Here is a 26,646-nt window from a genome sequence, read left to right as displayed (position 1 = left end):
CATCCTCACTCCACGCTACCACATCCCACTGGTCGTTAAACACTGCACCACCGCTCTCTACAACAGTTCCACCCCTCCACAGAATTCCCCACTGCTCCGCACAATTCTGGACCACTGTTGCATTCCTCCACACAATTCCCTACCACTGTTCCACACCTCCACACAATTCCCCACTGCTCCGCACAATTCTGGACCACTGTTGCATTCCTCCACACAATTCCCTACCACTGTTCCACACCTCCACACAATTCCCTACCACTGCTCCACCCCTCCACACAATTTCCTACCACTGTTCCACCCCTCCACACAATTCCCTACCACTGCTCCACCCCTCCACACAATTCCCTACCACTACTCCACCCCTCCATACAATTCCCTACCGCTGCTCCACTCCTCTACGCAATTCCCTACCACTGCTCCACCCCTCCACACAATTCGCTACTGCTGCTCCACCTCTCCCTGCCCCTCCGCATTATATTTTTAAATTGCTGGACACTTGTTTAAAGTCCATTTAAAAAATACGCAGAAATTTCCTTCAACTTTCTTCGTCCCTTTGTAACCTTCTTTCGCTAAACACCAGCTCCAAACCACTTTGCACCACTCAGACAAGCCACCGCCTTTTCGGCCCTCAGTGCCATATTCTGGTCACTGACAGTGCGCCTCTATGGAATCAAGTTTTAAATGAAGACGGAGAGACTGGAAAAAGTTGATCTGGAAGGTCATGAGGAAGAAAAAGCTGGAGAGAAGTGCAGTGAATACTGAACTGGAGGCTGACCAATCTTTAACTGCTGCTTTTCAGGTCTGGGTGGAAGAAGCTGTTGGAGTAACTGCATCCCAGATTGAGATGGCTGGGATGCGTGAGTCAGAACAGCTGAGCCTGTGGCGAGAGTTGCAGGGGCCAGAGAAGAAGCTGATCTCTCGATTGCAGGAGGCTGAAGAGACTGCAGGAGCAGTGCAGGCCATGTGTTTCCATTTGGAGAAGATCAAACAGTAGCTACCGATCGTAGAAATGAGAAAGAATACGGATTTGAAGGATGATGTGCTGGATGTGTGGTACATGCTGCCTTTTACTGACTTTCCCTCGATTGAGGAAGAGACCTTTGGCCCTTCTCCCACTGAATCAGGTATAGTGGGGAGGGTTAGCTGTGTGCAGTGGGGGGCATGAGTGAGAGGTTGAGAGAGGAGTTGGTAGCGGGCCCGAGGTATCCCCAGTTGTGTCCGAGCCTGAAGGGTTTAGGTGAGGTCTCAGAGGGTTAGGAAACTCCCAGAGAAGTTTGCCTATTAGCACCTGAGGAACAGCGCGTGAGGTTTACTGTTTGGGAAGCAATGTCACTGTTTGTGCCTGGGTTAGGGTTTGTGTTGGCAGGAAGAGTGGGCAAGTTATTTAATAGTCATGAGGACATGACTTTTATTTGCTGGGGGGAGAGTGTAAAGGGGGGTTTCTTCTTTTTCTTTGTTACTGCGTATGTTAATCAAAATGGCTTCTTTGTTTTGTTAGAAGTAGGAATGCTTCTTTGTTGCGAGAGAGTGCTGGAAGCTTGCTTGGGATAAAATTTACTGATAATGAGAATTGTATTCCTTTGTAAACCAATTGGGATTAATGTTGTTCTTTCTTCTGAGTCTGTAAGCTATTGTTGGCGGGCTTTTGGGGAGTCAGCGCTGTTATGATCCCAGCCCCCTCCTTTTTGAGAATTGCCAGATCGCTATTAATTCAGGTCTTGGACCCAGGAAATGAGAGAGAATCCTCAGCAGGACAAAGCAACGGATTTGGCCATTGTTTCTTGGAGACACCTTTGTGAATTACGATCCTATACTACGTGCCAGTTCTCAGGTCAATGTGGGCTGGGCTATGTGCACACCCTCAGGTAATGTGGGCTGGGGGATTGCATCACCCCACCCTGATTGACATCTACAACCCTGCAAGTCCAAATAAAAGGTAGGCTGCAGGGGGCAGTCTCTCAGCGACGCAACAGAAGGAGACACCATCGCCCATCGCTCCCGTGACAACGGGAAGCTATTCGGAAGCTACGCGTGGTCCGTTTCCCCTGGCCTAGGAAACGAGTGGCTGATAACACTGAAAAGGACTTAGAACTGACAACGGGGAACCCACGTTCCTGATTCAACGGTTTGCGTTCAAAAAGACTGGCAAGTTTCTTTTCTCACCAGAAATCTCTCTCTCTCTCTCTCTCTCTCTCCAACACGTGAAACCCAGCGGTTCCCAAAATGCAAAAAGCCTGCAGACTTCTGAGTGACTTTTATATTTCCATCGGACTCAGTAGTATCCCCTAGACAAACGATAGAACTATTTCTTATTGATGATTATTACTATACCCGCGTTTTAGATTGAGTATTGACGACGTATATTATCTGAATGTTTGCAATAACCTTACTTTTGTGTCCCTTTATAAAATAAAGACTTTTAAAAATAGTACCATCAGACTTCAGCGGACCTCTCTATCTTTGCTGGTAAGTGATCCAGTGACAGGATACGTAACAGCGCGAGGGGGTGAGAGAGAGAGGACGCGATGCTGTAAACTGGGCAAGGAACGGACCCCAAGTGTGGGTCCGAGGCCAGGAGGTACCCCGAGGATAGGAGACGAAGTTGACCACTTCGGGTGGTCCTGAGCTGCGAGTCAAGGAGTTCAGAGGGGATCGAATAGTGGCCAGAAGACTTCAGTAATTGAGCTCCAACAGTTGTGCATGAAGTGGTTTGGACTTAAGTTTGGTGCCTTTTCTTTATTTACTTTTCCTTCATATATACTGTATGGTTATTAATCAGTTATAGTAATCTTTATAAATTGTAATTATTTAATCGCATATGGTGTCCTGTCTGTTCTTTGGTGAGGTGGGGACATCACACAGCATCCACACAAGCCTATTACCCAGTTTGGCGGGGCCGAATGCTGCTCCCCCTAGACGAGAATGAGCTGAGCGAGCCTGAGGCGACCCAGGGGGTTACAACCCTCAGAGAGATCCAACACAATCCAGCCCTATTACCCTCAATCTCCAATAAAATCCATCCCTATTCCCTCAGATATCTCCAACACAATCTAGCCCTATTACCCTCAGATATCTTCATCACAATCAAGCCCTATTACCTCAGGTAGATCCAGCAGAATCCAGCCCCATCACCCTCAGACATCTCAAACACAATCCAGCCCAATTACCCTCAGACATCCTGAACACAATCCAGCCCAATTACCCTCAGACATCCCGAACACAATCTAGCCCTATTCCCGCAGTTATCTCCAACACAATCCAGCCCTGTTACCCTCAAACAGTTCCAACACAATCCAGCCCTAATACCCTCAGACAACACCAACAAAATCTAGCCCTATTCAGTGAGATATGTCTAGCACAATCCTATTCAGTGAGATATGTCCAGCACAATCCAGACTCATTAACCTCAGATATGACAAACATAATTTAGCCTTATTCCCTCAGATATCACCAACACAGTCCAGCCCCTATTCCCTCAGATATCACCAACACAATCCAGCCCCTATTCCCTCAGATATCACCAACACAATCCAGCCTTAATACCCTCAGATGTCTCCAAAACACTCTAGACCTATGACTCTCAGACAGATCTTCCACAATCCAGCCCTATTACCCACAGGACTACCCATCACAAACCAGCCCAATTCCCTCACATATCCCCAACACAATTCAACACTATCAAGCCCTTTTACCCTCAGACAGATCCAACACAATACAGCACTACTACCTTGAGAGAGATCCAACAAAATTCAGCCTTAATACCCTCAGATGTCTCCAAAACATTCTAGACCTATGACTCTCAGACAGATCTTCCACAATCCAGCCCTATTACCCACAGGACTATCCATCACAAACCAGCCCAATTCCCTCACATATCTCCAACACAATTCAACACTATCAAGCCCTTTTACCCTCAGACAGATCCAACACAATACAGCACTACTACCTTGAGAGAGATCCAACAAAATTCAGCCTAATACCCTCAGATGTCTCCAAAACATTCTAGACCTATGACTCTCAGACAGATCTAACACAATCCAGCCCTATTACCCTCAGATAGATCCAGGACAATCCAGTCCTGTCACCCTTGGACATCTCCAACACAATCCAGCCTTACTACCCTCAGACAGATCCAACACAATCCAGCCCTATTACCCTCAGACAGATCCAGCACAATCCAGCCCTATTCCCTCAGATTCCTCCAACACAATCCAGCCCTACTACCCTCAGACAGAACCAACAAAACTCCAGTCCTATCACAAAGAAGAGAAAATACGAGCAATGTACACAAATTGCCCTAAAAACTCAGCAGGGCAGGCAACATCTATGGAAAAGAGTACAGTCGATGTTTCACAACTCCAGCCCCAAGTCCCAAAAATATCTCCAGATCAGCGCAAAGCTCAGAAATCTTGAACAAAGAACCACCCAACTGTCTTTAGAAATCTCCAACTAAACTCCAGTCCTACTTCCCTAATATATCTGAAACGCATCTCCAGCCCTCAGAAATCTCTGCACATCTCCAGCCTGCAGATATCCACAAGAAAGCTTCAGCCCGTAAATAAACCCAACACAATTCTAGCCTGCAGATATCCCTAACACAGCTCCAGCCTGCAGATATCCCCAACAGTTCCGGCCCGAAGATATACCCTACACAACTCCAGCCCGTAGATATACCCAACACTGCTCCAGCCTGTGTAGATATACCCAACACAACTCCAGTCGAAGATATACGCAACACAGCTCCAGCCGAAGATATACCCAACACAACTCCAGCCCATAGATATACCCAACACAACTCCAGTCGAAGATATACCCATCACAGCTCCAGCCCGTAGATATACCCAACACAGCTCCAGCCCGTAGATATACCCAACACAACTCCAGCCCGTAGATATACCCAACACAACTCCAGCCCATAGATATACCCAACATAACTCCAGTCGAAGATATACCCATCACAGCTCCAGCCCGTAGATATACCCAACACAACTCCAGTCGAAGATATACCCAACACAGCTCCAGCCCGTAGATATACCCAACACAACTCCAGTCGAAGATATACCCATCACAGCTCCAGCCCGTAGATATACCCAACACAACTCCAGTCGAAGATATACCCAACACAGCTCCAGCCCGTAGATATACCCAACACAACTCCAGTCGAAGATATACACAACACAACTCCAGCCCATAGATATACCCAACACAACTCCAGCCCGCAGATATACGCAACACAACTGTTGTGAAGATAACCATCCTGTCACTTCACATCCCATATTGGCCTCTCGCCCATACATCTGTTGTACTCCTGCCTACTGCTGTATTCAGGATTCTGGGAGTCGGTACTCAGGTACAGTGCTTACCCTTCCAAACAGCCTGACTCAGAACCAAACCATACCAGGCAGTGCTCAACCTGTGTGACCAGGGACCATGCTACAACAGAGCTGGTCAAAACTTGGTGGGAAGACAGCATTTGTCCAGAGACAAATAAAGCAGGACTGGCTCTGCAAGAATCAGAATCAGTTTTATTATCAGTGGTATTTGCGTGAAATCTGCTGTTTTGTTACAGTAGTACTGTGCAAAACATTGAAATAACCACAAATTACAAAAATCGATACAGTAAGGACCAGATGGCAGAGAGGAGGAAGCCATTCCTAAAACACTGCTTCCTAAAATGTATATGGGTCTTCAGGCTCCTATACCTCCTCCTTGATGGTAGTAAAGAGAGAGGGTGTGTCTTGGGAGGGTTAGGGTTCTTAGAGATGGATGCTGCCGACTTGTGCACTGCCTTCTGAAGATGGTGGTGAGGGCTGTACCATGCTGGAATCACACATAGGCTGCATTTAGCTTGTAAATAATAAACAGCCAAGGTCAAGATGGAACCCAATTCATGATCCAGCAGCCCCAGCAGCAGATGGTACCAGCATCCTCAAGTGGACAGGAGAAACCTTTGTTGTAAAGGTAGAGGAGCCATTCAGCCCCTCACATCAATTCTACTGTTCAATATAATCACAATGAATCTTTTCAGCGCTGCTCTCCCGCACTAACTACAGATCCTTCAAATCATTTGCTATCTAAAAAAATCTAGAGTTTTAAAATCATAGATTTCCTTGCAGATGTAGCGAGAATTACGTCGCTAGAACTGACATGCAACTGAACTTGCTCCTGCCCAGGTAGCAGAGATGAAAGAGACGGCAGATGAAGGAAAAGCCAACAATTGGAGGGACACGGTGAGTTGGGCAGCATTTATAGAGGGAAATGATCAGTTGATGTCCTGGGTCGAGAACCTCTATTTGGATGGAGAGATTTGAAGTTGTTCTCCAAAGAACAGGGACCCAAGAGATTTTGGAAAACACCACCAACATTACAGCATTAATGTTTGAGATAAATATTACTTAGGCAGCTGCTCATTCCATGACAGGGACAAGAGAGGAAAGACTCTGTGACAGTGTGCCCTGAGGAGGAGAGTGCATGCTACTGGAAGCATTCCGTCCTCCCACACAAATAACTCTATGAAGAGTAGTGACCATTCACTCTTCATACAGTCACTTGTATTTGACGCACAATGGCTGCCATACATCAGAGCAGCTGCACAGTGCAGCCTGTGCATCAACTCCTGGATGTGACCTTCAGGAAGCCATTCCGAAAGCCAGTCACACACACCCGGGTTCACTTTAACCATATCCCCACCTTCACACCCGGGAACCACATTCCCCACCCCACAACAGAAAACACATTGTTCTCCCCACACCCTCCCAACATCAATGTTCACCTTTCGGGCAGATTGTGGATCTGACTCATTGAAGCAGAACCGGATGATGCGGAAATCCTTGCAATAAATGATCAGTTCAGTGGGTTTAAACTTCAGGTGTTGGTTGGGTCCCAGAACTTTCCTCTTCTTCTTTGCAGCATTCACTACTCAAAGGGAATCAGAACACATAATCAACAGTGACGAAATACAGTCCCTGGCGAATGACTGACACAGGAAGACTCACAAGTTAATAGCGAAATGCAGTCTGTTCTTTACTACACATGTACACAGACTCTAATCCCACCAGAGTGCTTCAGACTTTCAGAAAGGCACCAGCATTTCAGGTCAATGACCCTTTGAGGCAAAACTGGGAAACAAAGAAAGTTGGTTTTAAGTTGCAGAGGAGGCAAGGAATAGGATAAAGTGAGTATGAGAGAGATCAGAGTTTGCAATGGACTAGGACTCTGTGGCTCCCTGCACTGTTGCAATGGTCAACCTAAGCTTGAGGGACTTCCTCACCTTTGCTGGAGCACACTGCAGTTTTCCATACAATACTGAATTCAAGTCAGTTGTAGGGTAAAGTAACTGGTGGAAATGCTCATCATTCATGACCACCACCATTCACTTTGAGAGGCTGGTCTGATGTGATGATGTAATCAGGTAAAGGGTTTTTTAGCGTGTTTCGTGTTTCGTTTTTCGTTTTTTTTGGTGTTCAATAAATGAGTTACTACAGCTTTTTTGAAACTTTTTTTAAAAATGCCTCTGTTGTTTTATTTGTGAAAACTTACAATGGGTTGTTTCTTACAATCTGTGATGATTCCAGTTATTGAACATGTCGGCCAATGCAGTCACTTTGAAACTGCCGAAGTTTTGGGAGCAAAATGGTGTTGCTTGGTTCACCTGTGAGTCTGTTGGGGTCATATACTGTGTTCAGTGCTGCCGCTGTGGCCTCTTGTATATTGGTGAGACCTGACATAGATTGGGAGACTGCTTCGCCGAGCATCTACGCTCCATCTACCAGAACAAGCAGGATCTCACAGTGGCCACCCATTTTAATTCCATTTTCCATTCCGATATGTCCATCCATGGCCTCCTTCACTGTCAGGATAAGACAACACTGAGGTTGGAGGAACAACACCTTTTGGGTAGCCTCCAACCTGATGGCATGAACATCTATTTCTCAAACTTCCAGTAATACTTCCTCACCCTCCCACTTCACCATTTCCCATCCACATGTCCCTCTCTCATGTTATCTCCTTGCCCCCCTCCACTGCCTCTTCTGGTGCTCCTCTCCCTACCCCCTTTTCTCTTTCTTCCATGGCCTTCTGTCTCTTTCACCAATCAAATTCTCAGCTCTTTGCTTCATCCCCTCCCCCTCCAAGGTTCACCTATCACCTTCTCCCCTTCTTACCCCATCCCTGACATATTTAGTTGTTTGCCTGTTCTCCATCTCCCTCTGGTACTCCCCCCCCCCCTTTCTTTCTCCTGAGGCCTCCCGTCCCATGATCCTTTCCTTTCTCCAGCTCTGTATCACTTTCGCCAATCACCTTCCCAGCTCTTAACTTCATCCCACCCCCTCCGGTCTTCTCCTATCATTTCTCATTTCCCCCTCCCTCACTACTTTCAAATCTCTTACTATCTTTCCTTTCAGTTAGTCCTGACAAAGGGTCTCGGCCCGAAACGTCGACAGTGCTTCTCCTTATAGATGCTGCCTGGCCTGCTGTGTTCCACCAGCATTTTATGTGTGTTGTTTGAATTTCCAGCATCTGCAGATTTCCTTGTGTTTGCTTATCTACTGATGCCTATTATAAACCCACAGACTCTCACAGCTACCTGGACAATATCTCTTCCCACCCTATTACTTGTCAAAATGCTATCCCCTTCTCTCAATTCCTCCATCTCTGCTGCATCTGCTCTCAGGCTGAGGCTTTTCATTCCAGAATGAAGGAGGTGTCCTCCTTCTTCAAAGAAAGGGGCTTCCCTTCCTTCACCATTAACACTGCCCTCAACCACATCTCTTCCATTTTGGGCAGTTCTGCTCTTACCCCGTCCTCCAGCCATCCTACCAGGGATAGGGTTTCTCATCTTCACCTATCATCCCACCAGCCTCTGCATCCAGATGCAATCTCTGTACTTCCGCCACCTCCAACTGGACCTCACCACCAAGAACATCTTTCTCTCCCCCACTGCCCACTTTCAGCTTTCTGCAGGAATTGCTCCCTATGCAACTTGTATTCCATCCGGGTAGCCTCCAACCTGATGGCAATGAACATCAATTTCTCAAACTTCTGGTAACGGCCACTCCCACCCCTCCCTCACCATTCTCCATCCCCTTTTTCCTCTCTCACCTTATCTCCTTGTCTGCACTCTCTGGTGTTCCTCCCCCTTTTCTTTCTTCCATGGCCTTCTGTCCTCTCCTATCAGATTCCCCCTTCTCCAGCCCTGTATCTCTTTCACCAACCAACTTCCCACCTCTTTACTTCATCTTCCCCTCCTGGTTTCACCTATCACCTTGCGTTTCTCCCACCTCTCCTCCCACTTTCTACTCTGACTCCTCATCATTTTTTTCTCTCATCCTGCTGAAGGGTCTCAGCCTGAAATGTTGACTGTACTCTTTTCCATAGATGCTGCCTGGCCTGCTGAGTTCTCCAGCATTTTGTTTGTGTTGCTCGGATTTCCAGCATCTGCAGAATTTCTCTTGTTTATGCTCCACCTGTATAATGCGCTTAAAAGCAATACTCCTAATCAAATGCTTGACTGGTCAGAGAACATGACAAGGGCATTTGATGTCACTGAACAAGCTCTTTCTAACATGAACCTACTGGAGCACCCACTCCCCAACACTCCCACAGCCATTACTACTGATACTTCAATCTACGCTGTGGATGCTGTTCATGAACAGTTGTTTGGAGATGTCTGGCAGCTGCTTGACTTCTTCAGATAGCAGCTCTGTCCCCTGAAAGGAAGTACAGCATGTTTGACTGTCAGTATCCTCGTGTCTATTTGGCTGTCTGCCATTCTTGTTTTCGTCTAAAGGGTTGATAGTTAACTGCATTCACTGACTACAAACCCCTCATGCATGCAATGGCCAAAATATCAAACCATTGTTCAGCAAGACAGCAACACCACCTGGCCTACATATCTGAGTTCAGAACATATCAAAGGGAAAGATAATGCCATGGCTGATTGCCTTTCATGGCCAGCCATGAGGCCTTAGGGGTTGGGTAAGCCAGCATGGCAGCAACCAAGAGGTCCAGCTTACTGAACAGCAGTCATGAGCCTGCAGTTGGCGGACATTAAGTTTGCGGAAGCTGGGATTTCTCTTCTGTGTGATGTCTCAATTGGTTGCCCTTGTCCCATCGTGCCCCCAAACTGGAGATGTATTGTTTTTGACTCCATTCATAGCCTCTCAGATCCGGGCTGTAAGGTCTCACAGACACTGGTTGCACTAAAGTTTGTGTGGTACAGCCTTCGTAAGGACATGTGTGATTGGAATGCATTAACCATCATGTTCAGGCACCATTGGCAACATTTGAGGTCCCTGAAAAGTTTGACCATGTCAATGCGGGCCCCACTGATCCTCTCCACCCCCCCCCCCCCGCCCCACCACCACCTCCTCCCACGTTTCACGCAACTCCTTATCATGGTGGACCATACCACCATGTGGCCAGAGGTCATCTTCCCAGCATCAACAATGGCCATAAACATGTTTTGGCATTGACCTGTACCTCGGTTGCTCGGTTTGGCATCCCATCTGATATTTCCTCTGACGGTGGTCCGCTATTCACATCTAATTTCTGGGCTGCAGAGGCCGAGAACTTCGGTGTTAGATTAGATCACACCACAGCGTACCATTCGTAGTCCAATGGCCTATGCTCCTTAAAGGCTGCTCTGAGGGCTTCACTGACTGAAGAATGTTGGCATGATTGAAATGATTTTATTGAATTAAATTGAATTAACTTTTGTTTCTTACATCCTTCACATATGTGAGGAGTAAAAATCTTTATGTTATGTCTCCGTCTGAATGTACAATGTGCAAATTATAGTAATTTGTAATCAATAGTATGTACAGTAAGATATAAAACAGAGCTTAGAAATACAATTGTGTCAGTGTGAATTCATCAGTCTGAAGGCCTGGTGGAAGAAGCTGTCCCGGAGCCTATTAGTCCTGGCTCTAATGCTGTGGTACCATTTCCGGGATGGTAGCAGCTGGAAAAGTTTGTGGTTGGGGTGACTCGGGTCCCAATGATCCTTCAGGCCCTTTTTACGCACCTGTCACTGTAAGTGTCCTGAATAGTGGGAAGTTCACATCTACAGATGCACTGAGCTGACAACACAACTCTCTGTCCTGCGATTGAGGGAAGTACAGTTCCCATACCAGGCAGTGAAGCCCTCAGAGCAGCCAGTCAGGATGCTTTCAATTGTGCCCCTGCCTAAAGTCCTTAGGATTTGGGCCCCCACAGATCCTGAAGGGGGCTCAGATCATCGCCAAAAGAGTACCTGCAGTCGTCCATGGCTGATTTGGTATAGGGACATCCATTACAAGTGCCTGGTGATTTCATTCTGACTGCCTGGTCGGCTGCTGAACAGCTCCTGAGTAAATTCAATTCCTTTTCATCTCTTCGTACCACCCATCACCCATAGGTACATGGAGCTTAGAAAAATAGAGGGCTATGGGGAAGTCTAGTAATTTCTAAGGTAGGGACATGTTCGGCACAACTTTGTGGGCCAAAGGGCCTGTATTGTGCTGTAGGTTTTCTATGTTTTTTTTCCTAACCACCAGCTTTGAGTTGGGGTTGTACTTTAAGAGGCTGGTCTGACCATGATGATGTAATTACATAAAGAGTTTTTGGTGCACTTTGTGTTCAGTTTTATGGTGTTCAATAAATGAGTTGCTACAGCTTTTCTGAAACATGAAACACTTCTACTATCTTATTTACGAAAACCTACATAGTCACATTCTCTGTCAGTACTGGAACCGAACATCTCTTCAGAGAAAAAAATCTGTCCCTGTTGTCACAATACTCCTCTTCACTTATCTGGTCCCTCGTTATGCTTCTGTGCTTTGTTTTATGATCCCCTCTCAGTCTCTGCTTATCCGCTCTGGCTGCAAGGAATTTCTAGTTTATCCAAAGGCTGTAGCTGCCTCCAGGAACAAAGATCCCAGTAACTTTTCCCATCCTTGATGGACTGCAGTGCCTGAATCTGTCTCCAACTCATCCACACTGAGTTGAGGTTCTTTGAGCTGCAGTCACCTAACATGGATTGATTTCAGTGGCTTCCTGCAGATTCCATCCTGTGTATGTCACATGTCATACTTGATTTAATTGAAATTAATAATCATGTATATTAATTACGCACATGTCCAGTTATTAATCTAGTCTGAAGGGACCAGTTGTAGCTAAATATGTACTTGCAATGAATTTTAGTTTAAACTCCTTTCAGATACAACTTCAATCTCACCAGCTAGATCAGAGGACACAGAGCACCATAAGGGACAGGAGGGAGCAGGATCAGGAACAGATCCCTCCATCCATAATGGCTGTACTGAACACAATGCCCTTCTGCCTGCTCTCATCATTAGATCAGGTCATGAAAGAAAAAATATTTTTAATTACTGAGATTAATAGAGAATATAAACCACACCCATGCCCACACCTCACTTTGTAGGATCTGCTATTAGTGCACTCAGATGTACATTCCTAGTTTCTACAACTTCTGAGTCAGATAGCAGTAACTTCAGTAAAACAATTCTGACCTGTGTGTCCTAATACATCTAATATGTTCAGCTGACCACCAATGGATTTTCTGCCTTGGGTTACTGAAAAACTGGGTCTTGTGGGAGACAGACTGAAGATCCACAACTGAATGACTTACCTCACCACTAAAGCACACACCAGAGGACTTCATTCCACCGTGTTTCTCTACTACCCTCACAAATGGGCCATGATTAAAAGCACCAAAGCAATTTCTGCTCAATGTATAGGTTATTTATTATTGTCAGTGGCTGTCCAGGCAAAGCACAGGAGCAAATACTGTTCTCAGAGTACACTAAAACAGATCTTCTCATGCACTGAGCAAGTCTCCAATAGCTCATGGAAAGCTAAAGTGTAATCAATTTAGTTGCAATAAAATTCAATAATTAATGTAAACATTGGACTAAAGTTTGAAAGGGAAAGTCACATCAGGACCCACTATAAGGAACAATATGGTAAATATGGAGGAAGTTCTTTGATCAGAGCTAACTTGGGAATAATGGGGCAGCAGTATGAGAACCAGAGAGAGGGCTGAAGATGGGATGGATGGCTTACTGTACAAATGGATGCAGTGTGTAGTCAGACTGTGAAGATGGACATGCAGATGATAGGGCAAAACTGCAGACACTGGGATAGGTTGAAATGTAATCTGGAGACAAAATCAAAAACAGTGATAAATACAGGAATTATATTTGAATGCACGCAGTATACGGAATACGGTAGATGATAGTGTGCATTTAGGGATTGGCAGGTACGATGTAAGCATCACTGAGTCATGGCTGAAAGAAGATTAAAGCTGTGAGCTTAACATTCAAGGACACACATTGTATCAAAAGGACACACAGAGAGGCAGAGGAAATGGGATGGCTCTTTCAGTAAAAAATGAAATCAAATCTTTAGATGGAGGTGACATAGGATTGGAAGATGTAGAATGTTTGTGGGCAGACCTAAGAAATTACAAGGGTAAAAAGGCCCTGATGAGAGTTATAACCAGGTCTCTGAACAGTAGCCAGAATGTGGTATACCAATTACAATGAGAGATAGAAAAGGTATACAAAAACGACAAAGTTAGAAACTGAAAACCTACAGCACAATACAGACCTTTCAGCCCACAATGCTGTGCTGAACACGTACTGACTTTAGAAATTACCTGGGCTTACCCATTGCCCTTTATTTTTCTGAGTTCCATGTACCTATTCAAGAGTCTTTTCAAAGACCCTATTGTATCCTCCTCCACCACCTTCACCAGCAGCCCATTCCACGTACTCGCCACTCTCTATGTAAAAAACTTACCCCTGACATTTCCTCTGTACCTACTTCCAAGTACCTTAAAACTGTGCCCTCTCATGTTAGCCATTTCAGCCCTGGTAAAAAGCCTCTGACTATCCACATGATCAATGCCTCTGATCATCTTATACACCTCTATCAGGTCACTTCTCATCTTCCATCGCTCCAAGGAAAAAAGGCCAAGTTCACTCAACCTATTGTCATAAGGCATGCTCCCCAATCCAAGCAACATCCTTATAAATCTCCTCTGCACCCTTTCTATGGTTTCCACATCCTTCCTGTAGTGAGGCGACCAGAACTGAGCACAGTACTCCAAGTGGGGTCTGACCAGGGTCCTATATAGCTGTAACATTACCTCTCGGCTATTAAACCCAATCCCACAGTTAATGAAGGCACCATGTGCCTTCTTAACCCATCCCTCCACTTCTTCAAACACGAGGAAATCTACAGATGCTGAAAATGCAAACAACACACACAAAATGCTGGTGGAACACAGCAGGCCAGGCAGCATCTATAAGGAGAAGCACTGTCGATGTTTCGGGCCGAGACCATTCGTCAGGACTCACTGTCGAATCCTAACATGAGTCTCGACGAATGTGTCCTGACGGATGGTCTCGGCCCGAAACATCGACAGTGCTTCTCCTTATAGATGCTGCCTGGCCTCTACTTCTTCATCCAGGTCATTTATAAAAATCACGAAGGGAAGGAGTCCCAGAACAGATCCCTGAGGCACACCACTGGTCACCGACCTTCATGCAGAATATGACCTGTCTACAACCACTCTTTGCCTTCTGTGTGCAAGCCAATTCTGGATCCGCAAAGCTAAGTCCCCTTGGATCCCAAGTTCTGATCTTCTTACTTTCTCAGTAAGCCTTGCATGGGGTACCTTATTAAATGTCTTGCTGTAAATACATTACATCTACTGCTCTACCTTCATTAACGTGTTTAGTCACATCCTCAAAAAATTCAATCAGGATCGTAAGGCATGATCTGCCTTTCACAAAGCCATGCTGAATATTCCTAATCATATTATGCCTCTCCAAATGTTCATAAATCCTCCCTCTCGAGATCTTTTCCATCAACTTACCAACCATTGAAGTAAAACTCACTGGTCTATAATTTCCTGGGTTATCTGTACTCCCTTTCTTGAATAAGGGAACAACATCTGCAACCCTCCAATCCTCCAGAAACTCTCCCGTCCCCATTGATGATGTAAAGATCATTGCCAGAGGTTCAGCAATCTCCTCCCTCGCCTCCCACAGTAGCCTGGGTTACATCTTGTCCAGTCCCAGAGACTTATCCAACTTGATGCTTTCCAAAAGCTCCAGCACAACCTTTTTCTTAATGTCTACATGCTCAAGCTTTTCAGTCCGCTGTAAGTCATCCCTACAATTGCCAAGGTCCTTTCCGTTGTGAATACTGAAGCTAAGTATTCACTACGGAAAAGTTACTAAAGTCATAGGGGATTTCAAGCTGCAGGTAGATCCGGACAATTTCAAGAGAGGAAATTTGTAGATGCTTTTTTGGAGCAGCTTGTGGTTGAGCTTACTAGCAGAGCTGCAGCTCTGAATTAGGTGTTATGCAATGATTTGGGAGCTTCAGCTAAAGAAACCCTTCCGAGATGATGATCATATGATAGAATTCGCCCTACAAATTTCAGAGGGAGAAAATAAAGTCAGGTGTGTCAGTATTACAGCGGAGTAAAGGGAATTACAGAGGCATGGAAGAAGAGCAAGGTTGATTGAAAGGATACACTAGCAGGGGTCAAGAAGTATTCCAAAGGGATAATGAGGCAACAGTGGCTGACAAGGGAAGCCATGGCCAACGTAGGAAAATAGAAACATAGAAAGCATAAATGCAAAAGGCAAGACAAATAATAGAGCAAAATTAGTGGCAAGTTAGATGATTGGGAAGCTTTTAAAAATCAACAGAAGGCAACTAAAAAAGCCAGGAGGGAAAAGATGAAATATGAAGGAAAACTAGGCAATAATATCAAAGAAGGTACCAGAAGGTTTTCAGATACAGTATATATAAATTATAGAATAGCTAATAGAGTAAAAGAGAGGTGAGTGTGGATATCAGACCACTAGAAAAAGACATCAGAGAGGTAGTAATGGGGGACAATCAAATAGACAGATGAACTTAATGAATATTTTGTGACACTCTTCACTGTGGTAGATATTAGCAGTATGCCAGAAGAGGAGAAGGTACTTAAAGGTCTGAAAGTAGATAAGTCATCTGAACCAGATGGACTGCACTTCAGGGTTCTGAAAGAGGTGTCTGAAGAGATTGTGGAGCATTAGCAATTTTCTTTCAAAACTCTTCTGGAAGAGTTCCAGAAGACTAGAAAATTGCAAATGTCACCCCACTCTTCAAGAAGGGAGGGAGGCAGAAGAAAGGAAATTATAGGCCAGTTTGCATGACTTCAGTAGTTGGGAAGATGTTGGAGTCCATTATTAAGGATGAAGTTTCACAGTACTTGGAGGCATGTGATTAAAAAAACCAATGTCAGCATGGCTGTCTTGCCTGCCAAATCTGTAGGGATTCTTTTAAGAAAATAACAGACAGCATAGACAAGTTAACAAGTAAATATGGTATTACAGGAAAGATATTAGTATGAGTAGAAAACTGGCTGACTGGCAGGAGGCAAAGAATGGGAATAAAGGGTAACTGCTGATGGTACGTGGTGTTCTGCAAGCATTGGTTTTAGGCCACTTCTTTTCAAATTATATTTGCAGGTGATTTGAAGATAGGTGGAGGGATGGCTAGTGTTGAGGAAGCAGGGAGGCTGCAGAAGAACTTGATCAGATGGGGAGAATAAGCAAATAAATGGCAGTTGGAATATAGTGCGGGGAAGTGTATGGTTATGCACTTTGGTGGCAGGAATAAAAGCACAGACAGTACAAAGGAAGATAATACAAAAACCAGGGGTGCAAAGGGATTGGGAATCCTTGTACAGGATTCCCAGTTTAACTTCAAAGTTCAGTCAGTGCTAAGGAGGAAAATAAAATGTTAGCATTCATTTTCAAAGGACTAGAATATCAAAGCAAGGATGTAATACTGAGGCTTTATAAGGCATTGGTCAGACCCACTGGAACACCAACAACAGATCTTGTATCTCTCATTGAGTGACACCCCAGCCACTAACACCAGCAACAGATATGGTAACTATCACAAGGTGTCTCCCTGGCCTGCAACGCCAGCAACATATTCTGTAACTGTCATAAAATGATTCTCCAGCCAGTAACACCAGCAAGAGATTCTGCAACTGTCATAAAGTGATTCTCTGGCTTGTAACACAGGCATCAGTTCATGTCATAAAGTGACCTCTTCATCTGTAACATCATCCACCGGCAGATCCTGTAACTGCTGCAAAATGACCCCATGGCTTTTAATAACAACAGATCCTGTAACTGTCATAAAGTGACTTTCCCACCTGTAACACCAGCAACAGATATGGTAACTGTCATCAAGTGATTTTCTCCATACCAGGAACAGATTCTTCAACTTTCATAAAGTGACTCCGAGCTGTAACACCAGCACAGCTTCTGTAAATGTCATAAAGTGACTCCCCGGCTTGTAACATCAACAACAGATCCTATAACTGCCATAAAGTGACTACCCGGCTTGTAACACAGGCAACAGTTCATGTATTTGTCATAAAGTGACCTCTCCAACTGTAACACCATTGGCAGATCCTGTAACTGCTGCAGAATGACCCCACAACTTGTTACAGCAGCAACTGATCCTGTAACTGACACAAAGTGAATCCCCAGCCTGAAACATCGGCAACAGATCCTGTAACTGTCAAAAAGTGATTCTCCGGCCTGTAACACCAGCAACAGATATAATAACTGTCATAAAGTGACTCCCTGGCTTGTAGCAGTGGAAACAGGTCCTCTAACTGTGACAAAGTATCATCCCCGCCTGTAATACCAGAAACAAATCCTGTAACTGTCACAGAGTAACTCTTCAGTCTGTAACACCAGCAACAGACCCCGTAACTGTCATAAAGGTAAAACCTTTACCTTGCGCACAGAATAGCATTTCCTTAAGGTTGTTATAGCCGAGGGTGGTAATGGGGGCAAGCTCCCACTACCTATTAAATGCCTCTGACAACCAAGCCCAGTTCCAGGTCTTCATGTGTGGTTTAGCTACTAAGCCTGGCAGAAATGTTTCTACTGACAGGAGAAGGGGCAAAGGAGGATTACTGGCGCCTTAAAGCCAGCCGCTTTGTACAGATGGGGCTCATCAGCTGTGTTCGGCAATTAACTTAGGAGAAGGAAAATCTCAAATCTTCACTCCCTTGCAGCTATACCCACTCAAGGGGAAGACTTTCAGGAACAAACCCTGAAGGAAAATTCCGGAGCCATAGTCCCACACTGAGTTCAATATCATACTGCTCAGGCTTGTGTATCACTTGAACAGGTAGGACACAACACGTGGACAACTCTGATCGACAGAGGCCTCAAATAACTGCACTGTCTGCATAGAGAGCAAAGTTTGATGAAGTTTTTCATACAAAGATGATGAGAACAAAGAACCCACAACAGTGGCAGAGTCTAAATCCATTACAGAAACTCCTACAGTCAATAGCTGCAGTAACGAGGCCCTTAACAAATTCTCAAGCCAGCAACCAGTCACACAGATCTACAGCTGAGTATTAACCTCCGGTTCATCTATTCATTTACTATTTTCCAGCACTGTCAAGGGCAGGATGATGGTCTTTGAGCCATGATAAACAAATAAAGCTACCATACCTGCCACAACCTGTTCCACACAGGTAAGGGAAATGTCATGCTCCTCCAGCAGCAGGTTTCTGTACTGAAGTTTCTGTAGTTCAACAGTTAAAAGCTAGAATTAAAATGTAATCTTTCACATTTGAATGAGGGTCATTAAGAACTGCAACAGTTTTATTTGGCATTGTGGTTCAACATAACAATGAAAACATCAAGCAATACGGATTGAGAATGTATGCATACAAACAAGTAAAAAAAGATGGGGTAAACAGCTCCACTTCTTGTGCCTGTTCCTGAATTCATTATGTTAGTTCTCATCTCATTGGTAAAAGTCATCTTCAGTAACTCCCTTCCTTATACAGGCACAAGGGGCAGAATCCTGAGAGCTGGATGGTTCATGCCCTATTCAACCAACACTTCAATCCAACCCTTCCTTCTCACATCGCCCTCTATTCATAGCCAATCTAACCCTGCCTCTCACATAGCCCTCTATTTTTCCTTGCTAGATCACACAACTCTTCTGCTTTCTCTTTCCGTATCAAAGACAACACTTCACTACTATCAGTGTATTCCAGCTACTCACCACTGTCTGGGTGAAAAATACCCTCTAAATCTCTTACCTCGAACTACAGCCTCTTGCTTCATTCAGCTCTGATATGCAGAAACCTTTCCTGCAGTTTGCTCTATCTATCATTATGTTGTCTGATGTTGGCAGTCATGGTCCCATAAACATGATTGTCCTTGACGAAGTTTTCTATAGAAGGGGTTTTGACATAGTCTTTTTCTGGGCAGTGTCTTTACAAGATGGGTGACCCTGGCTGTTATCAAGACTCTTCAGAGATTGTCTGCCTGGTGTCTGTGCTGCATTACTGCAACTTGTAATGTGTACCAACTGCTCATACAACTATCCACCATCTGCTCCCATGGCTTCAAGTGACCCTGATCAGGGGGAAGGTAGGTGTGGCTAAGCACGTGCTGCACCTTGCCCAAGGGTGACCTGCAGGCTAGTGGAGAGAAGAATCGCCTTTGGTAAAGACATATCTCCTCCCCAGCACCCAGACTCTATCTATATCTCTCATAATTTTTCATACCTCTATCCTTCCTCCACCTCAGAGAGAAAGACTCAGCTCCTCCACCATCTCCTCATAACTAGTCCTGGTGAATCTCCTCTGCGGTGCAATCAATGGTGACCAGAACTGCACACAGTACTTCAGCTGAGGTCTGAACAAGATATTATAAAGTTGAAGCATAACCTCTCCACTTCTGAATTTGATCCCCAACCAATGAAGGCCAGAATTCCAGGGTGTCTTCTTAATTATGTTGTCGACCTGTGCTGCCACCTTCAAGGATCTAGTTGCATTCCGAAATCCCTCTGTCCCTCAATACTTCTGAAGACCTGACCACTCATGGTGTACGTCCTTGCCTCATTGGTACTCCAAAAACTGCATCACCTCACATCTATCTGGATTACACTCTACCTGGCATTCCTCAGCCCATTTCACCAACATAGTGATATCTGTCTGCAGCTATGACTACCTTCCAGACTATCAACAACTCCACCACCAATCTTTATGTCATCCATGAACGTACTGATCATGACTCCCACGTCCAAGTCATTCAGTGATATTACAAATGATGGTCCCAGAATCGATCCTGAGAACCCACATCTTTACTCTCTGCCTCCTATTCCTTCGCTTTACTGATTCCAAGAATGCAATGCCTGCTGCATACTATACTGAGGTCTCTGCCAAATAAGGGACCTGGTCTAGTACCTGCATCTCCTCATTTCTGCACAAACTCCAAAATGAACTGGTACCCTGGTGTCCTGGTTCTCTGATGTCTGCTAATTGACCTTCTTTCATCAAGCATCACAACTTCAGGTGAACACTTTGTTCCCTTCATCCAGGAAGCTACATCGAGAGGCCTTCCTGTTCACCCACACTATACTAATGAAGCTAATCTCCCATCAGATCTTCAACATAATCATCTAGAAAGCCATAACCCCCAATGAATTCATCCGCCACACCTTTACTGCCAATTGATTTAATGATTAGAGATGATATTTATTTGTCACATGTACATCAAAATATTGAAACATAAAGTCAAATGTGTCATTTGGATCAATGAGCAACAGTGCGAGGATGTTCTGATGACATGTTTTTAGTGCCAATATACCATCCCCACAATTTGCTAATCCTAACCCATAGTCTTTGGAAATAAGGAAGAACCAGAGAACCTGGAAAAAACCTACATGGTCAAGGGGAGTACGTACAAATCTGTGGTGACAATTGAACTCTGATCACTGGTACTATCAATCATTTGCTAGCCACTACACTACCACGTAGCCCATAAGGCCATGCTGTGCCTTACCTTACTCAACCTATACAGTCGGCCCTCCTTATCCGCGAGGGATTGGTTCCGGGACCCTTCGCGAATACCAAAATTCGCGGATGCTCAAGTCCCTTATTCCACCTGTCTCAATGCGGTGGATCTTAGGACCCAGCGGAACCCCAGACCTTATTTAACCTGTCTCAGTGCAGTGGACATTAGGACCCGGTGCCAGAGCTCTGAATGCGCAGTATTTCTGTTCACGAAAATAATTACAATCACGATTGAAAATAAAGTGGAAATAATAAAGTGATCGGAAAGAGGTGAAACGCCATCAATCATTGGAAAAGCATTAGGCTACGTCGGTCAACGATCGGAACAATTTTAAAGGATAAAGTATGAAAGGCCCTGCCCCGATGAAGGCTACAATTATTACTAAGCAACGCGGTTTTTTAATTATTGGGTTTTGGGGTTTTGAGTTTTTGATCCTCCACATCAACCCGCCACGGATGGAGAGCGCACTCGAAAGCAGTCTGTCACTGGCTCACACTCGGGAAAGGTTCCCAAGCCCAGCGCTGAAACATACGTTCTTAAGTGTTTTATATGCATAGAAAGCTAAAATATATACTATATACAAGACAACCTTTTGACTAACTGACGCTTAATAATATCGGATGTACCTGTTCCAACTTACTTAGTAAGAGAACTTCCGATTTTTTTCGATCCCGATCCACAATAACCCATGCACATCCTCCCATATACTTTAAATCATCTCTAGATTACTTATAATACCTAATACAATGTAAATGCAATTTAAAATAGTTGTTATACTGCATTGTTTAGGGAATAATGACAAGAAAAAAAAGTCTGTACATGCTCGAACAACACTTCTGGGTTTTTGCAATTCGCGGTTGGTTGAATTCACGGATGCGGAATTCGCAGATAAGGAGAGCCGACTGTATATAGATTAAAGTCCTGCATTATCCTAGCTATGGGTGCCTTGCATTTCATTCTCCATGTTACTACACGTTTAGGAGCCCAAAGATACCTCCAACCAAAGGTTTATTCCTTTTTGTATTTCTTCGCTCCATCCAAGCTGATTGCATCATTTAGGTCTTTGACACAAAGTCCTTCCTCTCCACTGCCTTGGCCCATCCTATATTATCAGACTTCACCAAAATTAAACCTCCTGGAATTTTTCACTTGGAAGTTTTTTCACTTTGTAACCACATCTTATTACCCATTGAGTTAAATTCTGCTATTAATTCAACTATCTTGCTGTCTTTTAGCAAATCTGTACTTTCCATCAGTAAATGAAAAAAATTATGCAATCAAAAGGTACAAATGCAGTGTGAGAAAATGGCAAAAACCCTTGTAATTGTTCGACTAAATGTAGGTAGAGTTTGAGGATACTTCCCAAATTGCTAAAATTATCAGATTAGCTCGTCAGATTTCACTACAATCTTTGTACCCATCTGCTTTTTAACTAATAATCTGAATCAAGCAAGCATGGAACGTAATTTGTTAACACTGTGTTCACATGAAGTGTTTCCTAACAACCATGAGGAAATCAGTTTCCTAGCCTCACTCAGTTGGCCAGAAATGGCTACATGGAAAACAAAGAAAACTGACAACTAGAAACTTTTTGCATGCATCCTTAATATTAATTTCATAACCTTCCTGTCAGGGAAGGAAAATATCGCTCTCAGGTTGGCAGACTGTGGCAGTGGGTGGTAAGGATTGATGGGCATCAGATATTCACACCAGCAAATGTCACATTTCCAAATATGCTAGTTAAGTTCAAGTCTGTCCCAAGCCTTATAGGCTCATCAGGCCAGTGCTTATGCCGGTTTCCGTGGTGTGAAGCGACTGAGAGTATGAGACTTCCCCCCACCCCCAGATAGGACGCCAGCATTTTGCCAGTACCCATTTTCAGCTGGGTGGACTGGAACAATATGTGGTTAAGTGCTTTGCTCAAGGATACAACATGCTGCCTCAGCTGGGGCTCAAACTCATGACCTTCAGATTGCTAGTCCAACGCCTTAACCACTTGGCCATGCACCACACTTGCAAATATGCTGAAGACACAAAACTAAGCAGAATTATGAGTAAGGAGAGGATGTAGCTATGCTTCAAGGGGCAAGTGAGTGGTGAGAACACAGTAGGCAGAATATAATGTGGAAAATGGCGAGGTCATCCAAATGTGCAGAGTACTCTGAACTAGTGACGAAGGTTCTTGTTCTGCTGGTGAGACTGCTTTCCTTGTACACACACCATGGAGAGCTAACATCAAATTGGAGCAAGCAGTGAAGGAGAATGGTTACTCATCTTTGTACTTGACTATAGTAGTAAAGATTTCTTACTGGAGTAAAAGAAAAGTAAGAGGACCTAACTTAAACACAAAATCCTGAGGATCACGACAAGGTCCGTGTGAAGAGGATATTTATTCTAGTCAGAAAATCTAAAACTATGGCCAGTGTTTAAAAATAATTGGTCACTCATTAAAAAAAAAGATGAGGTTCAGTCACTGAGGTCATCCAAAACTGATTATTACTGGTTTCTAGATATTAGGGATATTCAGATAGGCAAGAAAACACAGCTTGAGATCAGCCCCAATCTTAATAAATAATGGAACTGCTCAAGAGGCCAAATGGCCAACTCCTGCTTCTAATTAATAAACTCCTTTAAAACAAAAGCAGTGATCAGGAGCAACCTAAAGGATGCAGTCAGTATTTCCTCTGCCCCCTCACCATCTTCCAGGATAGAGCCATAAAATGTGTAGCCCCATAATGAATTTATAACACCACGTTATTACTGTCTAATGCACTGTGCTTCACTTGGGTAACATTCGTCTCTTTATTCACATGCTGTGCATTACATGGTATAACCGTCCTTGTAAAAGATTCTCATTTCAGGCCATCCATTGTGCCTCTCTTTCCTGCTCCAAAATTCCCCTGGACTTCACATCTTCATCTCTGGCACTTCTTCCTACCAATCCTTCAAACCTGTCTTTTGTTCTAATTTAGGACCATTTCTTTGATGGCCCAACCTCTCCACTAAGAACACTGATGATTGGCCAGCTCCAGCAATGATGCAACAAAAGCAATGGTGAGCTGGAATAAGGCAGCCTAAAAATTAGGAAATCAAGTCACCAACCCCAGGTCAGTTCTTCAAGTTGGCCTACACCCATTCTTTATTTCCACAACTCTTAAAATGTTTCCTTTTCAATGGTTAATTTGCTTAAAGCCTTTCTGACTTATCCCATAAGACTCAATCCAAGTCACCACACACATTGCAAAATAATTTTCAACCTTGCATTGGTTCTGTTATCAATCCCCTTATTCTGTGTGCTGGTTACTTATTTATCCTTCTGACAGCAGTTCCAGCCCAGGTTTTAAGAAATACCAATTCCCGTCTGATTAAAACATTCCAGTGAAATGCTGAAGGCTTACAAACCTGAAAATGTGCTACATCCTTTGTGATAAAAGAGATCTTGAAGTTGGTACAGAGTAGGGTTCCATAGAGGTCGTGAGCACTTGTGTCTGTAGCAATGCATTTTCTGACATTGCTGGTCTCGCTCACCACAAGTTCCCCTGAAATAAACCAGACGTACATCAGAGTTACCTCACTGTCCAGTTTAATGGCTGCCACAAGCTGTTCTCCAGGAAAGGCAACATTTTAGAACCTACTATTCCAACTGACCCCAGAGTGAGCTTCATCAGATTGGTGGACAAATAGCACGAGGAAAGGAAGGACTTCGCAAGTCATCTTCTCAGAATTTATTTATTTTTGCACATTGATTGTTTATCAGTTTTTGTCCGTGTGTAGTTTTTCATTGATTCTATTGCATTTCTTTATTTTCCTGTAAATGGTGTATAGTGATATATACAATATGTTTTTTGATAATAAATTTATTTTGAGCATTGTAAGAAGGTGATTAAGAAAGTGACGTCCTTCAGATACTTATTATTCTGTTAATTTAGACAACTGTAAATTAAAAGAATAAATTTTAGTTTCTGAAGACATTGACCTACTGCATGGCTAGCCAGGGCAGTGGACAGGTGGGGAAAGAGTAGGATGATCCCACTCTCATTATTGACTGGCACCTGACATAGCAATTATCACTCAGGGCTGTTTATTATGTGCCAGAGTCCAGACAAACTCCCCTTCACTGGTCCATCTGTCATCCTACAATTCATCAGCAGATACAAACATTTGTACGTATCTCAACAGCATTTGTGCAACTTACTTCTGAACTAATTTTTTTTTCAGGAAAGAAATTCTGTGTGAACCAAACAAATGCTGACAACATGCCCACAGTCAAGAACAATTATGTACAGACTGGGCCATGAAAATAGACAAAGAAAAGTCTGTGTTAAGTAGAGGGTGGGGGGCAGGTGAGGGTGAGAGATTCTGTGGATTCTGGAAATCCAGAGTAACCTATGACAATTAAAGAGGTGGAAGTACTGGCGCTTTTAAGAAATTTAAAAGTGGATAAATCTCCGGGTCCTGACAGAATATTCCCCAGGACCTTGAGGGAAGTTTGTGTAGAGATAGCAGGAGCTCTGACGGAGATCTTTCAGATGTCATTAGAAACGGGGATTATGCTGGAGGATTGGCGTATTGCTCATGTGGTTCCATTGTTTAAAAAGGGTTCTAGAAGTAAGCCTAGCAATTATAGACCTCTCAGTTTGACATCAGTGCTGGGTAAGTTAATGGAAAGTATTCTTAGAGATAGTATTTATAATTATCTGGAGAGACAGGATCTGATTAGGAGTAGCCAGCATGGATTTGTGCGTGGAAGGTCATGTTTGACAAACCTTATTGAATTTTTTTAAGAAGTTACGAGGAATTTTGACGAGGGTAAGGCAGTGGATGTAGTCTATATGGACTTCAGCAAGGCCTTTGACAAAGTTCCACATGGAAGGTTAATTAAGAAGGTTCAGTCATTAGGTATTAATGCTAGAGTAATAAAATGGATTCAACAGTGGCTAGATGGGAGATGCCAGAGAGTAGTGGTGGATAATTGTTTATCGGGATGGAGGCCGGTGACTTGCGGGGTGCCTCAGGGATCTGTTTTGGGCCCAATGTTGTTTGTAATATACATAAATGATCTGGATGATGGGGTGGTAAATTGGATTAGTAAGTATGCCGATGAAACTAAGGTAGGAGGTGTTGTGGATAATGAGGTGAGTTTTCAAAGCTTGCAGGGAGATTTATGCCAGTTAGAAAAATGGGCTGTACATTGGCAGATAGAGTTTAATGCTGAGAAGTGTGAGGTTCTACATTTTGGCAGGAATAATCCAAATAGAACATACAGGGTAAATGGTAGGGCATTGAGGAATGCAGTGGAACTGAGAGATCTAGGAATAATAGTGCATAGTTCCCTGAAGGTGGAGTCTCATGTAGATAGGGTGGTGAAGAAGGCTTTTGGTATGCTGGCCTTTATAAATTGAGAATAGGAGTTGGGATGTAATGTTAAAATTATACAAGGCATTGGTAAGGCCAAATTTGGAATATTGTGTACAGTTCTGGTCACCGAATTATAGGAAAGATATCAATAAATTAGAGAGAGTGCAGAGATGATTTACCGGGATGTTACCTGGGTTTCAGCACTTAAGTTACAGATAAAGGTTGAACAAGTTAGGTCTCTATTCATTGGAGCGTAGAAGGTTGAGGGGGTATTTGATCGAGGTATTTAAAATTTTGAGAGGGATAGATAGAGTTGACGTGAATAGGCTGTTTCCATTGAGAGTAGGGGAGATTCAAACGAGAGGACATGATT

General features: G+C 43.9%; 2 protein-coding genes across 2 annotated transcripts in view; one reads left to right on the top strand and one right to left on the bottom strand.

The window, feature by feature from the left end:
* fan1 (FANCD2 and FANCI associated nuclease 1) overlaps positions 1–2,753 on the top strand; it is an 80,535-nt gene extending 77,782 nt beyond the window's left edge. Inside the window, exon 14 of the mRNA XM_059945832.1 lies at positions 800–2,753. The gene's annotated coding sequence lies outside the window, so the exon portion shown is untranslated. The remainder of the gene's footprint in view (positions 1–799) is intronic.
* Positions 1–24,491, bottom strand: part of mtmr10 (myotubularin related protein 10) — a 66,023-nt gene extending 41,532 nt beyond the window's left edge. Inside the window, exons 1-3 of the mRNA XM_059945836.1 lie at positions 24,318–24,491; positions 18,555–18,627; positions 6,773–6,915 (exon numbers count right to left, since the gene is read on the bottom strand). Of these exons, the coding sequence (XP_059801819.1) occupies positions 6,773–6,915; positions 18,555–18,627; positions 24,318–24,476 (375 nt within the window). The 5' untranslated portion in view covers positions 24,477–24,491. The remainder of the gene's footprint in view (positions 1–6,772; positions 6,916–18,554; positions 18,628–24,317) is intronic.
* Positions 24,492–26,646: the final 2,155 nt, after the last annotated feature.

This window comes from Hypanus sabinus, chromosome 21, assembly GCF_030144855.1.
Source record: "Hypanus sabinus isolate sHypSab1 chromosome 21, sHypSab1.hap1, whole genome shotgun sequence".
NCBI classification, from domain to species: Eukaryota; Metazoa; Chordata; class Chondrichthyes; order Myliobatiformes; family Dasyatidae; genus Hypanus; species Hypanus sabinus.
Note: the sequence above shows the minus strand (reverse complement) of the source record. Positions and strands in the feature narration are given on the sequence as shown.